This window comes from Haemaphysalis longicornis, unplaced genomic scaffold, assembly GCF_048455015.1.
Source record: "Haemaphysalis longicornis isolate Haplotype H1 unplaced genomic scaffold, Haemaphysalis longicornis Haplotype H1 scaffold_9, whole genome shotgun sequence".
Lineage (NCBI taxonomy): Eukaryota > Metazoa > Arthropoda > Arachnida > Ixodida > Ixodidae > Haemaphysalis > Haemaphysalis longicornis.
This window is the reverse complement of record NW_027526460.1, coordinates 33,430,974-33,449,264: the sequence shown is the minus strand read 5'-3', so window position 1 is coordinate 33,449,264 and position 18,291 is coordinate 33,430,974. Positions and strand designations below refer to the sequence as shown.

Genomic DNA, 18,291 nt, shown 5'->3' with positions numbered 1-18,291 from the left:
TCCGCCCCTTTAAAGTACAGAAAGCGCGTCCCCACTACGTGATCCATTAATCACGGTAAGTGTCCGGCTCCGCGGCCAGCGAAGAACGGGACTTATTCTCGGAAGACCCGCTGGACCACTCCTAAGAGGCTGGGCATAAAGCGAGCTCCCCCTTTCACCCCTTCACGTGCGTGTAATAAGAAAAATAAGAAGAAACTGCAGAACTCGGTGACAGTAACGGATCGCCGCGAGAACTATAGCGCCGAGAAAGGTGCCGAAATCCATTCATAAGCGGTGAATAAACTGAGGATGATGGCTAGGAAAGGAACAATGAGCGGTATGGAAATAACGGCCGAAGGTACGGCACAAACTCCACGTTGTTCATTATGGCCGTTGTCGAGTGAGCCGACACCCTTAAGGCCACATGCACGCGTAAAATCGACGTACACGCGCAGCGACGTACGCCTGCGGCGACGTACGCCTGCGGTGACAGTAACGGATCGCCGCGAGAACTATAGCGCCGAGAAAGGTGCCGAAATCCATTCATAAGCGGTGAATAAACTGAGGATGATGGCTAGGAAAGGAACAATGCGCGGTATGGAAATAACGGCCGAAGGTACGGCACAAACTCCACGTTGTTCATTATGGCCGTTGTCGAGTGAGCCGACACCCTTAAGGCCACATGCACGCGTAAAATCGACGTACACGCGCAGCGACGTACGCCTGCGGCGACGTACGCCTGCGGTGACAGTAACGGATCGCCGCGAGAACTATAGCGCCGAGAAAGGTGCCGAAATCCATTCATAAGCGGTGAATAAACTGAGGATGATGGCTAGGAAAGGAACAATGAGCGGTATGGAAATAACGGCCGAAGGTACGGCCCAAACTCCACGTTGTTCATTATGGCCGTTGTCGAGTGAGCCGACACCCTTAAGGCCACATGCACGCGTAAAATCGACGTACACGCGCAACGACGTACGCCTGCGGCGACATACGCCGCGGCCTTTACGCCGACCGACGACGCCGGAGAGGGCGAGTGACCACATGTCATATCGCCGCAACGCGCGCGTAAACCAATGCGCCGCGCAGTGTGGCTCGAATACCCCGGACTCAGCTTTGTGGCGACCAGTTCAACTACATTTTAACTAAAATAAAACAAACAATGCCTATTCGCACAAAAGTACGTATATTTAATACAGAAACAGCTAAAACAGTTATTGGGACATTAAAAAACGTTAGGGATTAGTATGCATACTTGGCAGACACAAAACCCTGCGCTACATTTGACGTAAATTTCCTTGCTCCCATAGTTGCTCGTTGCTTCGCGACTTTTTTACGGTTGTTTGCTCTCCGTATTTTACAAATTACTTCGTTTTATCGCATAATTAATAGTAAAGTTAGCTTATTTATCAATTTGCTGTCTTGTTGTGTGACCTGACCGACAGTTATCACCGCCAGAGTTCTACGTCAACACCGTGCGCCCGAAAGTTTCGGTCGATGCATGCGTCGATGTCTGGCGGGATCCGACAGACATCGACATCTTCCTCTGCGGTGAGGTTTCACGGATCGGAACTTTCGTTAGGGACCGCGCAACGAAATAAAAATTACTTGCCAAGAAAGCGTACGAAATAACAGCTGTTGGTCATCTGACTACTTCAAATCTTTGTACGTTCTGTTTTGCCCGATGCCGCCCATGTCACTGGTTCTAGTGCGACCTGCTTTAAACGCATAAGCATTTCTACGCGATCTCAACAATGAGGCCCGTCTGCCCCTCTGCATCTTTTTGAGGTTCACAATTTTTAAAGAAATATTGTATTTTCTCTTGATGGTCGCATTACCATTACGTACGAATAGCGCCAAATAGCTTACACATTCGAGAAAAACTCCCGAATGGTTGCTTGTTTGTTTATCCAAATTTCTCTATAAGTAATATTCGAAGCAATTCACTCTTAGATTCGAACGAATAAACCGCTATTCGTGAAATTTACCCCTCAAGTGGAGCCAGTTGTCAATCGCGCGATTTCCTCGTTCTTTTTCTGTAGAAATCACAATAAGCTCTATAAAAGGATGGAAAGTTGGGCGAGTTGGTGTTGCGACATGGTGACTAAACAGCGCAGAAGACGAAACACAGAGAAGAGCAAAAACAGGACAGCGCTCGTCCTGTTTTTGCTCTTCTCTGTGTTTCGTCTTCTGCGCTGTTTAGTCACCAAGCTCTATAAAGTTCCGTATCACGCAGGACTTGAGAGCTCTGCAGTTAAGCCTGCGCGCAGGTGCGTCACTGCAGTGAAACGAACTGCGGTTGATCGCCTGAATAAGCTGCTATCTCCATCCCTGATAACGTTTAGACAACTGGCATTGTGCGCGACTCTTGTACTAAGGGCGAGCGAGGTCTTTAAATGTCTTCGCGAACGAAATGACGGCATTGCTCCACTTTCGGCGAGAACGTCCCGAGGGAACACGTGGGGGCAATTAGGAGGACGCCGTGCATGCTCAAGCAGGCCCGTTAAATAAACGAGAGGGCGCACTCACGTTTTCATATGACCTTGTGTAACTTAACGCCACGTGCATTCGCCAACCAGTCCCCTTGCTGCCTTGAAATAGTTAACGCCACGAGCAGTAATACATCGAGGATATTGCAAGGCATAAAGAAAGAAAAAAAGAAGCGAACGAGAAAGCCAGCATTTGAGCTCAAGATCGTGAAGCAGGCAGGCGGGAGGGAGCACCGACGGGCGAGGTCACGAATGCCAATGCAGGCCACGGTCGGATGGAAGAGCGAACACCACCATGGTAAGAAAAAGGCCCCTTGAAAAACAACTGAGGAATAAATGGCGCAACCAAAGATGAAGGGCGAAGAGGACACACACGGAAAGAGTCCTTGCGCGTCCTTCTTGTCCTTCCTCTTCGACGCGCACATTTCATTCCTCAGTTATCAGCTAGCTAAAAATCGCACTTTATTGGACTATAGAACTTGGATGGCGATTTGGGCAACGCTTGTCACTTGAGAACGTTTCAAAAATGCCGCCTTGTGAAAGGCGGAGGAGGGCATTGGGGATAAGGTGCGTGCGTGTCTAAGCTGCTGCGAGATGTTTTTATTCAGGGTGGTGTGGTTCCTGTGGTTGCGGACAGACAGTGTTGCGGATGCTGGAGTCGGAAACAGTATTTATTAATGGTAAGGCCAGGTAGGAATTTATTTATTTATTTATTTATTTATTTATTTATTGACTGAGTGATTGATTGATTGATTGATTGATTGATTGATTGATTGATTGATTGATTGATTGATTGATTGATTGATTGATTGATTGATTGATTGATTGATTGATTGGGGGTTCACGCGCGGACGCTTCACAGGCGATGAGGCGCGCCGTAGTGGAAAGCTCCGGATTAATTTTGTCCACCTGGGGATCTTTAACGTGCGCCGAAATCTCGAACACACGGGCGTCCTTGCTTTTCGCCTCCATTATAGAAGCGGCCGCTGCGGCCGGCAATCGAACCCGTGTCCTCGGGTTCAGCAGCGCTACGCCATAGCCACTGAGCCATGGTGCACCGAGGCGGGTCAAGGCCAGGTAGGAAGGGCACGGTGCGTGATGCGTGACGCGTGTCTTGGGATCTGGGCAAGCTCCCATGGTTATGTAAATGTGTGGCAAGATTGCTGACTGCCTGTTTTGAGTGCGCCAGATTACAAACACGCGTGTTGCAAGAAACTATAAAGCGCAGCGCCAGCGTGAAATCAGCGAAGCGTGCTCACTCACAAGGCAGGAAATGACTGCGTTAGGAAGGCGTCTGTTGATTTACCAAGTAAGGAAATCCGCTATGTGGAGTCTTGGAAAGCAAGGTGCCCTGTCCGTGATGACCTTGCCTGGCACGTCGTATCTTGTCCCGTGTTTGATAGTTACGCCTATCTGCAGTCCGCACTGCGTGTTCACTGCACGTGTATAGTTCCTGAGTTTGTTGTATTAACTTTTCCTAGCATGGCTCCTCGTCGCCTCCCTTCCTTCTTATCATTCGGTGTATTTCGGAGGCCGCGGAATAAACCACCACAAGCTAGCTAGTCAGCGCCGTGAGTTGTCGTCGCTCGTCTCGTATAGCGCTGTTTTGAATTCAGAGAGTATGCACCAGCCAGCCAAAATCACCATCCTAGTATATGCGAACCGCGGCCTTACCCTGTCTACGGGGTTACGTTCATGACATTGGGAACATGACAATAGAGGGAACGTTTAGTGAAAACGAGAACTTTAAAAAATTCAGGGAAGCTTGAACTCAAAAGACTTGGATGGCGAGGCTGTTGTAGGTGGGAGTTCCAGGACACATAGTTAATTTTCAGTGTCATTGTTTGTTGGCGTAGTTGCGGTGCTAGCGATTGTCGTCACATGCATTGAAGAGGTCGTCGTCTTCTTTGCGGCGAGTGGTGGATGCAAAGTCATCCTCAGCATTGCACACTTCCACCAGCTCTTCGTAATCGATTCGCGGCAGCGGTGCGCGATCTGCAAGTCTTCACGGGAAAGATTGACACACTCGCAGCCATGTTTCCAATAATCCATAATGGCTCCTACAGAATGCAACGGCCGCGGTGACCTCTCCCAAGCAGACTGTCTTTTCAGCTTTAGCATTACCGCTGCCATTTTCTTGCTCCCCGGTTTTCTTTTTTTTCAATGCTACTGCGCGTGCCGGGGACGCTCAGCTTTCGCCGGGAGGCACGCGCTCACGCGCACTCGGAATTTTATTGGTATTTTTTTCTGCAACGGTGCACTTATGGCTGTAAATTACAGCTCCGCTGTTAAAAAGGATGTTGGCTTGATTTTGTATACAGTTTATAAAGAAAGCTTAAAAGCCTTTCACGTAGCTCGCAATAATATCAACCGGAAGAGCTGAGATCTGGGAAGTCGCTGAATCTGGGTCGAGGGCATTAATTGCGTCGCTAGTTGTTGGCACAAAATTGTCAGGGTATACGCTTCGCCATTTTTCGACACATGACTGCACTAGAAACGAGCTGCACGATATCCGCACCCTCAATAATCTCGGTTGCGTCTATAGTCTGCACATGCATCATCGTTCAAGCAGACGCCTAAGGACATGCCCAGGGGATCGGAGTCATTTTATTTCTGCATCTTTCTTACCCGCTTTCGTAACAAAAGTTGCGTACATTCCTATTCGACGGTCTGTTTTGTTTGTAAGATCAAGTTCACAAATACATTAAACCCCAGGGATAAACTTCGGGGAATCGAAATTTGTTCCCAACGCGTAGGAATTCGTAAAATCATGGTTCGTAAAATCTATGTTCAACTGCGCATACGATCGTTAGGTATGCACGATGTTTTAAGATGTCTCCATGCAGTTTTCACTTTGACATGTCCTCATGTATTACGCATACCCGTTCACCTTTTATGTATGCTTAATTAATCTTTTGTAATCTTAAATAAGCAATACTGCCGCGCTTTCCTACCTGAGGAAAAACAGTAACTTCCGGTTGCGATACAATATCGTAAATTTGGTTCCACAACTGATGATCCCCTGCCTTTATGCGCGAATTGTGGTAATATTCAGCATGAACCGCACCCATTAGAGTAATAAAAAGTTCAGTTAGACGTAACCAAGTGGTAGAAGGAAGAAACGAGAATCGAAACAATCAGAAAACGCAGAAAGGAGGTGTTAAGTTCGGGCCCCTCACTTAACAATTAAAACCGCCCGGCAACTAGATATCTTCCGCTGGGGTTAGATTGTTTACCTGAATGGCGTTTGTTTTCACGCCGGCCGAGCGGACTTGGCGTGAGGGGCGTAAGGAAACACCGCGGAGGCTTTTGTTATTCGCCGCGCATTTGTGTCCACCCGACGAGCGGGCCCGGAGACGACGCATACAAACGCGTAGGTCACTCCATAACAGCTGAAAGGGATGTATGCTTTCGAAAAAGGATTTCCTTGCGAGAATCTCCGAAGCGGACGGGAGCTGAAGGTCGATCAAGGGGTCATCATCATCACCAACATCACCAGCCTATCTACGCCCACTGCTGGGCAAAGGCCTCTCCCATTATTCTCCAATTATCCCGGTCCTGTGCCAACTGTGACCAATTTATCCCTGCAAACTTCTTGATCTCATCTGCCCATCTAACATTCTGCCGCCCCCTGCAACGCTTGCCTTCTCTAGGGATCCACTCTGCTACCCTTAATGACCAACGGTTATCTTGCCTTCGCATTACATGCCCTGCCCACGTCCATTTATTCTTTTTAATTTCAACTAATATGTCCTTAACACGCGTTTGTTCCCTGACCCACTCCGCTCTCTTCTTGTCCCTTAATGTTACACCTATCATTTTCCGCTCCATTGCCCGCTGAGTCGTTCTCAATATAAGTTGAACCCTCTTAGTGAGCCTCCACGTTTCTACCCCGTAGGTGAGTACCGGTAAGATGCAAGGTGTAATACATTGAGTCTGAGTTAGGAAGAGGTCACCAGACGTTCTGCCTGTGACAGTTGCACTGCTCAAAGTTACTGGGCGAAGTTTCAGTTCGGCAAGCGTCTGAGCCTGGCGACTCGGCGGCTGGGGTGCGTAAATGGGTTAGGTGACCAGGCTTTGTTAGGCGCTCCACATGTTAACAAAGGAAAGGAATTCTGCCGGCGCGGAGCACAAACATAGGAGTGCACGGTATGACAGTACTTTAAGACGTGCAGCCCGATAGCCGATTCGCGTCGTTAGGTCTGCTTTTCGTTGGTTGGCTTTCATTTCTGTTATATTTGTGTTTTGCGGAATACCTTTGGGTTGCTGTATGAGAGTGACAAAGGTCGGTCACGTGACTGTTTTGAACCCACCGAGCTTTGTTTGTCACGGTAGCCAATCCGTGGCCAAGTGTGGGCTAATGAATGAGCCATCCTCACTCTCAAGTTGTGACGTCCAGTTTGTGGGCGGGGTTGGTAAAACCGAGGAGTTTGATGTTTTGGGGGGATCGAGCCGAGACAGAGAGGAGAGGTGGAGAGCGGCGAGCCCCGCTCGACGCGGGCTTTGCCCGACCTCTTGTTTGCGATCACGAGCCATGAGTTGTAAATAGTGTACCTTTTGAGTTTACTGGAGTATACCGTCGTCGGCTATGTGTCGTCGGCCAACGAGCCAGCGAGTCGTCGTCTCATCGGATCATCGCTTCGATCGATCGACGTCGGCGACCGTACCACCTTGAAAGTTTAACTGGAGGGAAGCAGAAGAGATTACCACATTTCTTTTTCCCAGTTCTCTTTTCAGCGTAGTTTCTGGTTTTGGTTTCTGGTTTTGGTTCTGGTTCAACGACCAGAAAGCGTCTATAAATTCTACAAGAAACTTGCAACGCAGTGCTTCCCACTCTACTTGCAGAAGGACTGCCTCCTCTCCACTGTACGCAACACGTCCTCCAGCCGGGTACACTTTCAGTGACTCACGACTCTTCGGACTCATGCAGAAACCAACCATTCTCGGTACCCTTTCTCAGACGCAATGCAGCTCGGTTTCCGAGTAAAGTGAACTCTCAAATCTACTCAACGGGAAGAATGCCCCATAAAAATGTCCCACACAAACGACGCGGATCAAAGGGGGATCGCGAAGTTATTCCGAGAAAGAATAGACATCTCCCCATACCGACGCCGCTTTCCTGTAGCTTTATAGACATTCCGAGCATTTAATATACGTTCATATCTTTTTCATTTCAGAAACATGATTTTTTATGGAGCGAAAGATGACATGTGCTCATACAAAGGCGGAATATAGTTCTGAGCGAACGCCTGAATGTCATGACCGTCGCCAGCTTGTTTGCAATGCCCCGAAAACGCGCACTTAAGGCCCCGTGCCAGCTGCCATAGGTCAGCTGCCACTACAGCTGCCAGCTGCCATGCGAACCCAAGCGCGCCAGTGGAATGACACGTTTTTTGCTTCAGTGTTGCTCTGCGCGCAACGAGTGTCCTGCCAGTGCAGCCGGGGAATGGGCAATGCGGCGAACCGTACCGAAAATAGATGGACAAACAAATCCATAATATGAGCATATGTATGTATATATTTATTGTACAGAAGAAAGAAAGGAAGGTAGAATGAAGTTTACATCATCCATGTCCATTTCAACAAAGCCTCCATCTTTCCTAGCCATTCAAATAGCTTATGAGAACACACGCGATATTACGAGAGAGATTACCCGCACACATCGCTTACGTGGTATTTGCAACACACCTTCTATCCGAGATATCTATGGGGAGGTATTCGAAAGAATCCGTCAAAATAGGGAAAAAAAAGGGAGGTAACTTCTGAACGCACCCTTCGATTCATGTAAAAGACAGATGCGCTCCGGAGCCTCAACATTTATTAGGGACGAAGTACCTTAGGACCTCGCTTTGTCCGTGGCTTGTCCCTTGGCGTCCGTGTACACAGTGTTGCGCATGCGCGAGGAGCATTGGATTGGATTGGATTGGACTGGATTAAATTGAATTGTATATAATGTACACACGCGTTGTCACTCATTTACATGCGCGAGGGGGCAATGCCACGGGTGATTTACGGTAAGAACGATCCCCAGTGCTTCGCCCACTCGTCATGATTCACTTCGTGGAGATGCGTGAAGTATTTTGCTTCAAAGGTGCGCACAATATATGTATCAGCAACATCATGCAGATTTTTTAATCCATAGCGGTGATTCTATCTGAAGTTCTGCGAACAGATTCTGCGGTACACATGCGTCAAAATGAGCACAAGAGCCAGTGATCTTTTATACTACGAGGCAGACGAAAAAAAAAAGTCATTACTGCAGCAGAAAACAGAACGGCGGTTTGCTATGCAGTGCAGTCGCGAATTCTCGGCTATCGAGAAAGCAATCTCGAGTTTAGGACGGCCGGCTTGCAAGAGAGAGCGCAGGTCACAAGACCCCGTGCTATATATATACTGCAACGCACAGTTCGCTGCCTTCGCTGCTTATTCGACGTCCAGCCGTTAGCCAAAGGGTGGGTGTTTTCTCAAAGAAGAAGGATACAAACAATCCGCAGCGAATGCTTCAAAGCCTCGGTGGCAGCAGTTCTTTTTTTTTATCGCTTAGGGAAACCAGAAAAGAAAAGAAAAAAAAAAACTGCGTCGGATCCGCCTGTATGCCCTTTGGAAACATTCAGGGCAAGCACATCGCTTAGCATCCCAGCACCACAGTGTCGTTTGTCTTGCGAGGAGCTCTGTTGAATGTCAGGTAGGCCGCCGTGGTATCAATAATAATTGGGAACGCACTGGGTTTTTCTGCCGCTATTTGTGCCGTTTCTGGCGTACTCTCACAAAAGCCAGAATAAACGTGGCCTCCACTCCTTTTGACCAGGTTATCTCCGTTATGGCGAGCCGATCATCGGTAGAAATAACAAAACGTACAGTATTATAGTAAACAAACGTGTAATACGAGCCATGAGGAAACGATTAGCGTAACGTGAAAAAGTGTATGCCCTGAACCCGACGGACTCGTGTATAACTATAATCAGCGGCTAGACAGCTGCGCCAGAAATTTGCTTTTAGCGAATTTCTAAAATTTTTCATGGTAGCCGAAAGCAGAGGACTGCTCAAAGAGCTTATAGTAACGACAGGGGCCAAATTGTTCCTACTGTGAAATAGAAAAGGAAAGCAGCGAGCATAAATTACGCCTGAAGGCAGTTACCGACGGAGACAGACGCCCCATGGACCCCAAGGGGCCCGGGAAAGCTAACGCAGGGTTTAAGTGGAGATATAAACAGGAGCGAAGGAAACACGAGAACGGAGACTGTACGGCGTCGCGAGAGGTCCGTCTAAGGAACATGGACCTAAGGGGCCGTGTTGTAAGCGATCGCCCGGGTCTCGGAGCCGCGCTCCGGGAAGAGCGATTGGGGCAGGAGAATGTATCACCAAAGATTTCTTGGAGTGTCAAAACGTCGCAAGCGCAAGAGAAGCCATTTCTGGAGAGAAAATCGCAATCTTAACACGAAGCTCCATATGACTAGGGATCCGTGCACTTTTTCATGTGCGCGAGCAATAACGTCTTGCGACAAAGCCAACTTTATCACGAATACTAGCACAAAATGGCTGTACCCGTTGTTCTGTCGAAACGTTCTGAATAAAAACTGGGACAATTGGCCCTAAAAAGACCGTATTATTACTCTAAGTTTCATTTACTGTTCATAAACCTTCATAGAGTGGAGTGGCTGATTTTCTCTTTTCTCTTTCCTTCTCAGTTGCTCCGGTCATGGAAGCGGCCCCGTCATAAAGGCAGGCTGTCCATTCCGACCCTTACTTCTCTTTTGTCGTAGTATATCGAGTATAATTTCCTGTGTTGTTTTAAGTGAGCGTTTTCGCGTTCTGATTTAGTTTATCAGTCTCTTTTATAAGTTGCATTCCTCCCACTGCAATAACGGTGTAATTCTTACTAACAGTAGGAAGTTCCAGACCAGAGAAGGCGTGAGTCTTATCAGCCGAACAGCCAAAAAGAAAGGTACACAAGCAATTAGTACTCCCCGTAATGAAGATTTACGCGGCAAAACTTGGGGATGTATTTACGCGGCAAAACTTGGGGATGTACTAAAAACCTCGAGATAAAGCTTAGATCCGCACAACCAGCCACGGAAATAATGACAGAAGCAACGTTTTGGGATAGGAAAGCAGCGTCTTGGATTAGCGAACAATCAGGTGTGGAATTCATTCTGGCTTAAATTAGAGAAGGCAGAGGGGGGGGGGGCGGGGGGGGGGGGGGTTGGAAGAGGTATGTAGTGCGGATAATTGGGAACTGGTGTACCTTCAAAGTAACAGGATGACTAGCAAAAAAAAAAAAAGGGCTACAATCAGGGGACCATAGATAACTCCATGGACGGATGAGATGAAATGACTAGGAAATCGGATAGCGCAGGAAAGGAGCGGTTTAAGTCTCTGGGACAGACCATCTCGCAATGGACATAAATAACCTGATAATGGCGATAATAATGATCATATAGAGGAAGACATTCTTTTCATACAATTGGCAGTGCCGCCAGATTTGCTCAGCGACACTGATAATAAGTGCTGCAAGAAGTAAGCTAACTTACAACGCTTAACATTCCCAATTAGCAAGACGTCGTTTTCAGAGAACTGGCAATGACGGAAAATGGCAATGGGAGCATCATTTGCTCAGCGACAGTGATAATCTGTGTTGCAAGAAGCAAGCTGGCCGAGCACGTTTCGCATTCCTCTGCTTCATTTATAAAAGCAGTATCCACAGTTCGCTATAGAAGGACAAATACTTTGAAGCAAAACTGTTGCAAAAAAAAAGTGCCGGATAGCTTTATTATTGGTACAATATTTTCATCGCCATCTTCGCGAGATGATATCGTTGCAGCTCAGTAAAGCAATAAGCAACCTTCAAACTAAGCGCCCAAAATGCTTTGGGACCGTCGTCGCGTCAAAAGAATTCCTTTCGTGCACCGATACAACGTGGATATCGGCCGGCGATCTTGACCATTAAACAGCGGCATCGCACAATGTGGCCGTACGTTACCCAGGAAGAGTCGCGTTTATTACATGCTCACATGAACCAGGAAAAAAAAAAGGAACAAATGAAATCAAAAAGCAATGCGCGACTGGTAGGATAGAGAAGGGGAAACAAAAAACTAAAAAAACGTGACAGCCACAGCGTACGCCGGCTATCGCTCGATGAGTGCGCGGTATCGGAAACCCATAAACGCTCGCAGAGCCGCCAGCGACTCCGCCAGCCATTCTGAAGTCATTAGCACGGCCACAGAGAAACCCGTTGCGCGAGGAAATGTAAGCTATAGAAGCGCTGTGATTCGGGCGCGCTAGTTTCAAAGGAGCGTGTGTGGTACTGGCTTGCGCATACGGCTCCGAACTGTAGCGAAACTAATGTGATTTGGATCACTGGGGACAGCTGATATCTCCGGGAGCTTATTGATCCGCAGAACAGATGCAATCGCGTTTGGATAATTGCCTAACGTATTCGGCAGGGAGGGCAGGAGTTAACTGCATGTAACCTCGTATGGGGGTCTTCGACACAAGAGGAAACAGGAACGTCTGCAAGGAAAGCGCCCGCTGTGTCAGCCAGCAATTTCTTCCTTTCTCGAACGTTGATGGGCTGGTATCATCTGACTGTAGGGACGTTTTTGTTCGCTTGGACATTACGCCCGATAAGACGCGCCATCGTTTTATCGTTAATCCTATCTGACTGTAATCACGTAGTGCAAGGTCTTCCACTTTATCCTATAGAGGACGCTCTCTTTATTTTATGGGGGGTCACACATCACCGTCGCATTCTTTGCTGTCTTTTCGAGATAGCAGCGAGACTGCCGAGATTTGCGATCCAGATACGCATCCCATATTATTTCTCTAGAGAATCCGCGCAAAACATGTCAGTTAATTAGATTGCTGATACGGCAGGAATGCTCGGATGTCGGCCGGCTTTCAGTGTGCTCAGGGTCGTTTCATGAATCGCCCACTTTGCTTCGCAAGCTTTGCTCGCAACGAATAGTGTAAGGCCGCATTCAGACTGTTGCCGGAACTGTCGTACAATCTTTAAAGAATGACGTCACTTCGCGCCTCAGCCAAGGGAACTGCGTGACACGCCGTTTTTACGTTCATAGACCACGACATGGCTTTTAAGTCGGTAGTCTGAACATGGCCTTAGCCACTAAGGAAATGCTCGCTTGCCGCGTTCTGAGATACAGTTGATAAAGTACGAAAAATGAATAAATTAAATGCGGGCGTGCTTACAGATACACAGTGGAAATAAAAGAACGTGCCGGGCAGAAGGGAATTTCGCGCAGAAGGGAATTTCGGGCAGTCGGCATTTTAACTTTAAAAGAACCGTGCCCGTATTGTGCATTAGTGAATAAATCAACTAGACGTGCTCCAATTTGCTGGATTTGTGTAATACTTAACGATAGAGCCTCCAACAAAACATTCATGAGCGCTCCTCGATGTAGAACTTTACTGCTCTCCTGTCAACCCCTATGAGAAACGTCCATTCGGTTAGTTTGTCAGTAATGATTATAGCTTAAGTTTTTTACGCGGTGTCGAAAAGTGAAGATATATTTTGTTTTGCATTACCTCCTTGAGCGAAAAAAAAAGCGCTCAGTTCGTCGAGTCTGCACGTGAATATTGGTTTGGGCTCATTAGAAGTCTACAGGCGCTAATGAGCTGATAACGTGTAAAGCTCAGTATTTTAGGGTGGAGAAAATGCAAAAAAAAAAACCGACTCGAACAAGCGCTACTCTTAAGGTTCATTAGGCAAATAGCACGGTATAAGCACCGATCCCGTAGGCACATCGGTGAAAGCGACAGGCCTAAGAGCAGGAAACAAAGTCGCACGTGAACACACGTGCCTACTGGAATGGAGTACCAACTCCCTCAAAAGTTAGCCTCAATCAACTACACTGCAAATAAGTGATGGGGAGGCACAGACCGAGCCGGAGGCCGGGCATTCAGTGTTATCGCAGAATGCACGACGCCGCAGGCACTCCTGCGCTCAGCGTTAGTCGCTAATTGGCCCTTTGCGGAGAGCAAGCCGCCCGTTCCCCATCTGTCGAGCAGATGCTCGCCGACGCCTGCCTCGATACGCATCGAATAAAGTTCCGCGCAAAAAAATAAAAGACTTCAATTCAGCCTAAGCTCGGTAAAACCGCACCGGTGCAATCCAAAGAGCGTTTAATTCTCTGGAGTGTAGGGCCGAGACGGTAGAACGAAGACAATTAGCAACGCGTTGGAACGTGTAGACGTAGCTCGAGAGCAATAAAGCACGTCCTGCGATCCGCCACTTTTGGTTCCGAAATGGGAGTGCACGGTGTTAGAAGTAGCTGACACCGTGGACTTCACGCAGAGTTCACAAATGCTTTCAGACTTCAAGGTGACACTTTTACACGTGTAGCGTTCATTATAAGCGGATAATGGCGACTGTGAGTCCATTGCCTACTCGTCTTTTGCCCTTGTGGCGAGGACAACACTATCTCGTGGCCATTGCTGGCATGCTTTCGCCGAAGGTCACTTTTTATATACACATAAACTACTCTAAGATATCTCCGCGGACAAATAACGCAAGGGCACATGCCATCTTACACGCGTGGTCGGGCAGAAAATGTCGTGGATTGTGCGTGGAGATCTTGTGAAGATTAGATCTTTAGTGAGTTCATGAATAACGAGCGGCAGAACTGACAATGCTGGCAGTTTAGGATACGCCGACTGCGGGAGACGCCTCTTCATCTTGTAGTGTACAAGGAAGCACCCGCAGCGATACTACAGTGTTTCTGCCTTGTGCCAGCTTTCGACTTAGATTACGATTCGATTACAGTTTTCGATTACGATTAAGGCACCCAGAAGGTTACCCTGCCAGTATGTTCAAGGACCAGCGGAATGGCTACAATACGCAGTGCATAGCATGTCCTAGCAATGACTTGTTAAGGGGACGCGCATGTTTTTCATGTTTGTCTTGTTCTCAGAACATCCGTTCTGCCTTCACACGTATTCATTACAGCTCATCCGCGAGTCAGGGCTCGAAGTGCGTCGACCGTTAAAAGTGTCCAGTCTCAACAACTCAATCTGCGGCCTTCGGTCACGCCGTGGACCAACATAGATGGCATGATGTAGCAGCTGTTGTTCACTGTGGATCTGCTGCAGCACCAGCGTCTTACGCAGCAACACCTTGAGGCCTTCCTGGGCGGTAGCGCAATGATAGGCCATGACGCCGTTGTAATGCTAAGAGCGAGTCCCGTGTTCGGCTCATTCCGTAGGTAACATAGCGGAAGCATGATGTCCATAATCCGCTCTGTTTCTCCTAAACGAATACCTCGGTTTGTGATGTGTTCCAAATTAGACTGAGCCAAATACGTAATGAGCCCACTAACTAGAGATATATGTCCGCCATTACTTACCGATTTCTTTTCCCTTTCTCCTACCCTTAATTTCTGATACACTAGCTGCCCTATTCTGTTTAGTGCGCCGCTTGCAATATACATGCACAGAATTCATTCATTCATTCATTCATTCATTCATTCATTCATTCATTCATTCATTCATTCATAAGCCTATTTACGTCAACTGCCCCGGTATGGGAAATTTCAGCCTGATACTCAACCACAGTGGCCAAATCATCTTTGTTGAGGGCATGCTGTTTTTGTTCCAGACTATGCCGCACCAACCTAGAATGTGGAATGGTTGCACGACGAACCCGTAGCTTCCCTTTATGCAAACCCCGAGGAAACGGCCTACGATTTTACACTTGTACCCCAAAACGTGCTATTAATATTCTGCACGCGCACAGTGCAAGGTCTGGTTATAGCTGAATTCTGCTTCCGCTTTCAGGTACGCGAAAAATGCGTGCTTAGAGACTCCCTCAGTAATTCTACTAAAACATTGACTAGAACTGTATAATAATGTGCTCCGAATTTGGGAGTCGAGATACACCGCAGAATTCCCCTATGTCCAAATTGCTTAGCTCGAAGTGCCTAAAAAGCCAACAAGCGGGAACTGTTTCGTCATTTTCGAGAAGACTTAACGTGTGGATAATGCGCTTAACTCGGAAGACGGTGCTCCCACCTTTTGGTTATTCTGAACCGCCGTGTTGCCTTCACATATTCGCGCCGTATAGAGTTTGAAGCGGTGCATACGTGCGCAGGTACCGGGGAGCACGTAGCATGGTCGAGCCGTTTATGATTAAATTGTCACTTCCTTTTGCGCGCGGCAGTTAGTTTAGAAGAATTCCCCGCATACAGTTCTGGGCGAACCAGCTTGGGGACGTGATCGTGCAACTTTGAGCACCTTCTAAGCGGGACATTAATATATATGTGCCGCATGCTGTACGCAAAAAAAGCATCATCAAAAGCACGCGTTTCTCTCTGCGTTTTTTTTTTAATAATCATTAGTTGGGAACATTAATCACCGCATCTCAACTCCTGTTGTTGCCACTGTCCTTGCGAAAATTCTCACGTTCGCCGACACGCCCGGAGCGAAGTTGCAACCATGGACGGCGCGTTAATCCTTAGTAGTTTTACTACTAACAACGGGAAATTTGCCTGGGTAGCGTTCCGTCGGAACTGAAGGGTTATCTTCTAGTCAAGCATGAATGCGCCTTCAAGGACTACAGACTGCGCAACAATGCCGGATGCTCTCACCACACCCACGTGGCTTCCCGTCTGCATTAAAACAAACGAAAAGACGCACAAGCAAACAGAAAATAGAAACGCGCGTTCCGCTGTAAACCGGTTTGCCTTCGCAGCGGTCGTAAAGAGGCACTTTCAAAGAAGCCCTGAAAACCGCCCACTTTCGCGGCGGAGGGAAAACTGGCGGCCTTATCGGAACACGTTGAACTTGACGGAGCGCGAGGTTAGTTGCTTCGACCTTGCGCGTGTTTGTCTGTCGGCGCCCATTCTCACGACGGCGCGCGATCTGTAGTAGCGGCTATGGGAGTTATCAAGGTCCTCAATGTCGAAAGTGATCTTGTCAATTCGTCCTTTGCAAAGGCCGCAGAAGCTTCCTCGTGTTCTGAAGAGGTAAACCTATTGTTCCGTTACTGAGGTCTGAAAATTAAATGTTAGGGGTGGTTTAACGCGCCGAAGCTACACTTGGGGTGTGAGGCGCGCCGTGGTGGAGGGCTCGTGATTAGTTTTGACGACACTGCGGTCTGCCATTTTTCATGGAGTACAACACGGGTGTTAACGTATGCATGTAGCAGAAGGTATTTTTTTTTTTATTTGGAAGATGGGGCAGTGGCGTCTTTAAATAGCCACTCGGTGAAAGTCGTCTCGGAAAAACACTCATAACTTCGCTGATTCAGTCCGCACGGTTTAAAGCTCGCGGATCAGTTACCCGTTTACTTACTTTATCAGTTTGAAGAATAATTTGAAGAAGAAAAAAAAAACGTAAATTCCTGCTCGACTTTAACACGCATGAAAAGCAGGCGGTGTTCTTGCAAGGTTGAAGTAATAATAACAAACGAACTGCGCACTTTGAAGTAGGTCATCGGAGAGCAGAAGCGCTTGCGCAGTATGTGTTGTCCGCGCCGTCAAAGGCTTTCGTAATGAAAGTAGGCACTAAATCATCGCGGTGTAAATAAGGGCAAAGCGTTTCTTTAACGCGAAAAAAAAAATAAACTCGGAGAACTTGTGCGCGCAATATATTTTTGAAACATGTGCGCCGACTAAAAATACGGCTCCCAGAAAACTTTGCTGCTATTTGCGGGAGTGTGCTGCAGATGTGGGGGTCAACGTTCGTGTGGCTTCTTCGCCGCTAACGATCCCAGCAACGCTATTCATCTCAAAACCATTACACTAAACGCGGCTGATTTCCACGCGTGGGATTCGGCGGGAAACTTAAACTAGATTAGGCGTAAACTAGATCAGACGCAAAGCCGTAAGCAGGCTGGATTGGCGAAAATCAGGGACTCCGCGCGCGTGGACTAAACACGCAACTCTGCTCACCTTGTTGATGTCCAGCAGTATGAGCTTAGCACCGAGCTCAGCGCAGCGCAGGGCGATCTCCCGTCCCAGTCCGTGTCCCGCGCCGGTGACGAGCACGTGTTTATCGCGCAGGGACTTTCGGTTCCCCGGCACGGCGAGCCGCACCAGGTACACCAACACCGACACCAAACAGCGACCGGTGACGCCGAGGAGCTCGATGAACAGCATGAAATAAGGCACCACCTCCATTGTCACCGGCGCCGACGTCCCAAGTACGCGAGAGCCGAGACACGCGCCGACGAAGGCGATAAATGCGGAGGCGGCGTCTGGGCACAGGACGTTGAACGAGGGCAGCCGACGAGTCCGGCCAAGGTGACGAACGCGCCGGGGTCGCACACAAACGGCAAGAAGTCCCGACGCGAGTGGGAGAGGCTCGGACAACGCGGCGGGCGAGGCGAAAGCTGGCTCGGTCAGGGACGACGGGACGATTTTATCGCCAAGCCAGTGGCCGTAATCACAACTGCGGCACGGCTACGAGAGAAGCGAGGCGGCACAACTTCCGGACGCACACACGCGCACGCCGCTGCCGCACGCTCTCGGGAACGCATGTGTCGGCGGCCTCGGCTCCCCCGCCGCGCCGGCTTCGCACGACCGCCGCCCGCCTCCCCGCCAGCTGTTCAAAGTCGGCGCCCGACGCGACGCCGTACGACGCGTTGCGGAAGCGCCGAGACGCGAAATTTGGGCGCCCCTCCGGGCCTCCTCCTGCCGCACTGTGACCAATTTACACGACGGCGTTGGGCTTGGACGGTAGTTGTTGTTGTTGTTGTTGTTCCTTCGCAAAATGGCGCATACCCAATCAGGGGATCGGCCAAACATCAGTTGCTAATTCGAATGAGATTGCTGCCTAGGTGGATGATGCAAGGAAAGTTAGAAAATTTTGG

At 48.6% G+C, this 18,291-nt stretch overlaps 1 protein-coding gene across 1 annotated transcript in view; it reads right to left on the bottom strand.

The window, feature by feature from the left end:
* Nucleotides 1-18,035, bottom strand: part of LOC144152810 (17-beta-hydroxysteroid dehydrogenase 13-like) — a 155,659-nt gene extending 137,624 nt beyond the window's left edge. Inside the window, exon 1 of the mRNA XM_077684275.1 lies at nt 17,372-18,035. Within this exon, the coding sequence (XP_077540401.1) occupies nt 17,372-17,599 (228 nt within the window). The 5' untranslated portion in view covers nt 17,600-18,035. The remainder of the gene's footprint in view (nt 1-17,371) is intronic.
* Between the last annotated feature and the right edge of the window lie 256 nt (nt 18,036-18,291).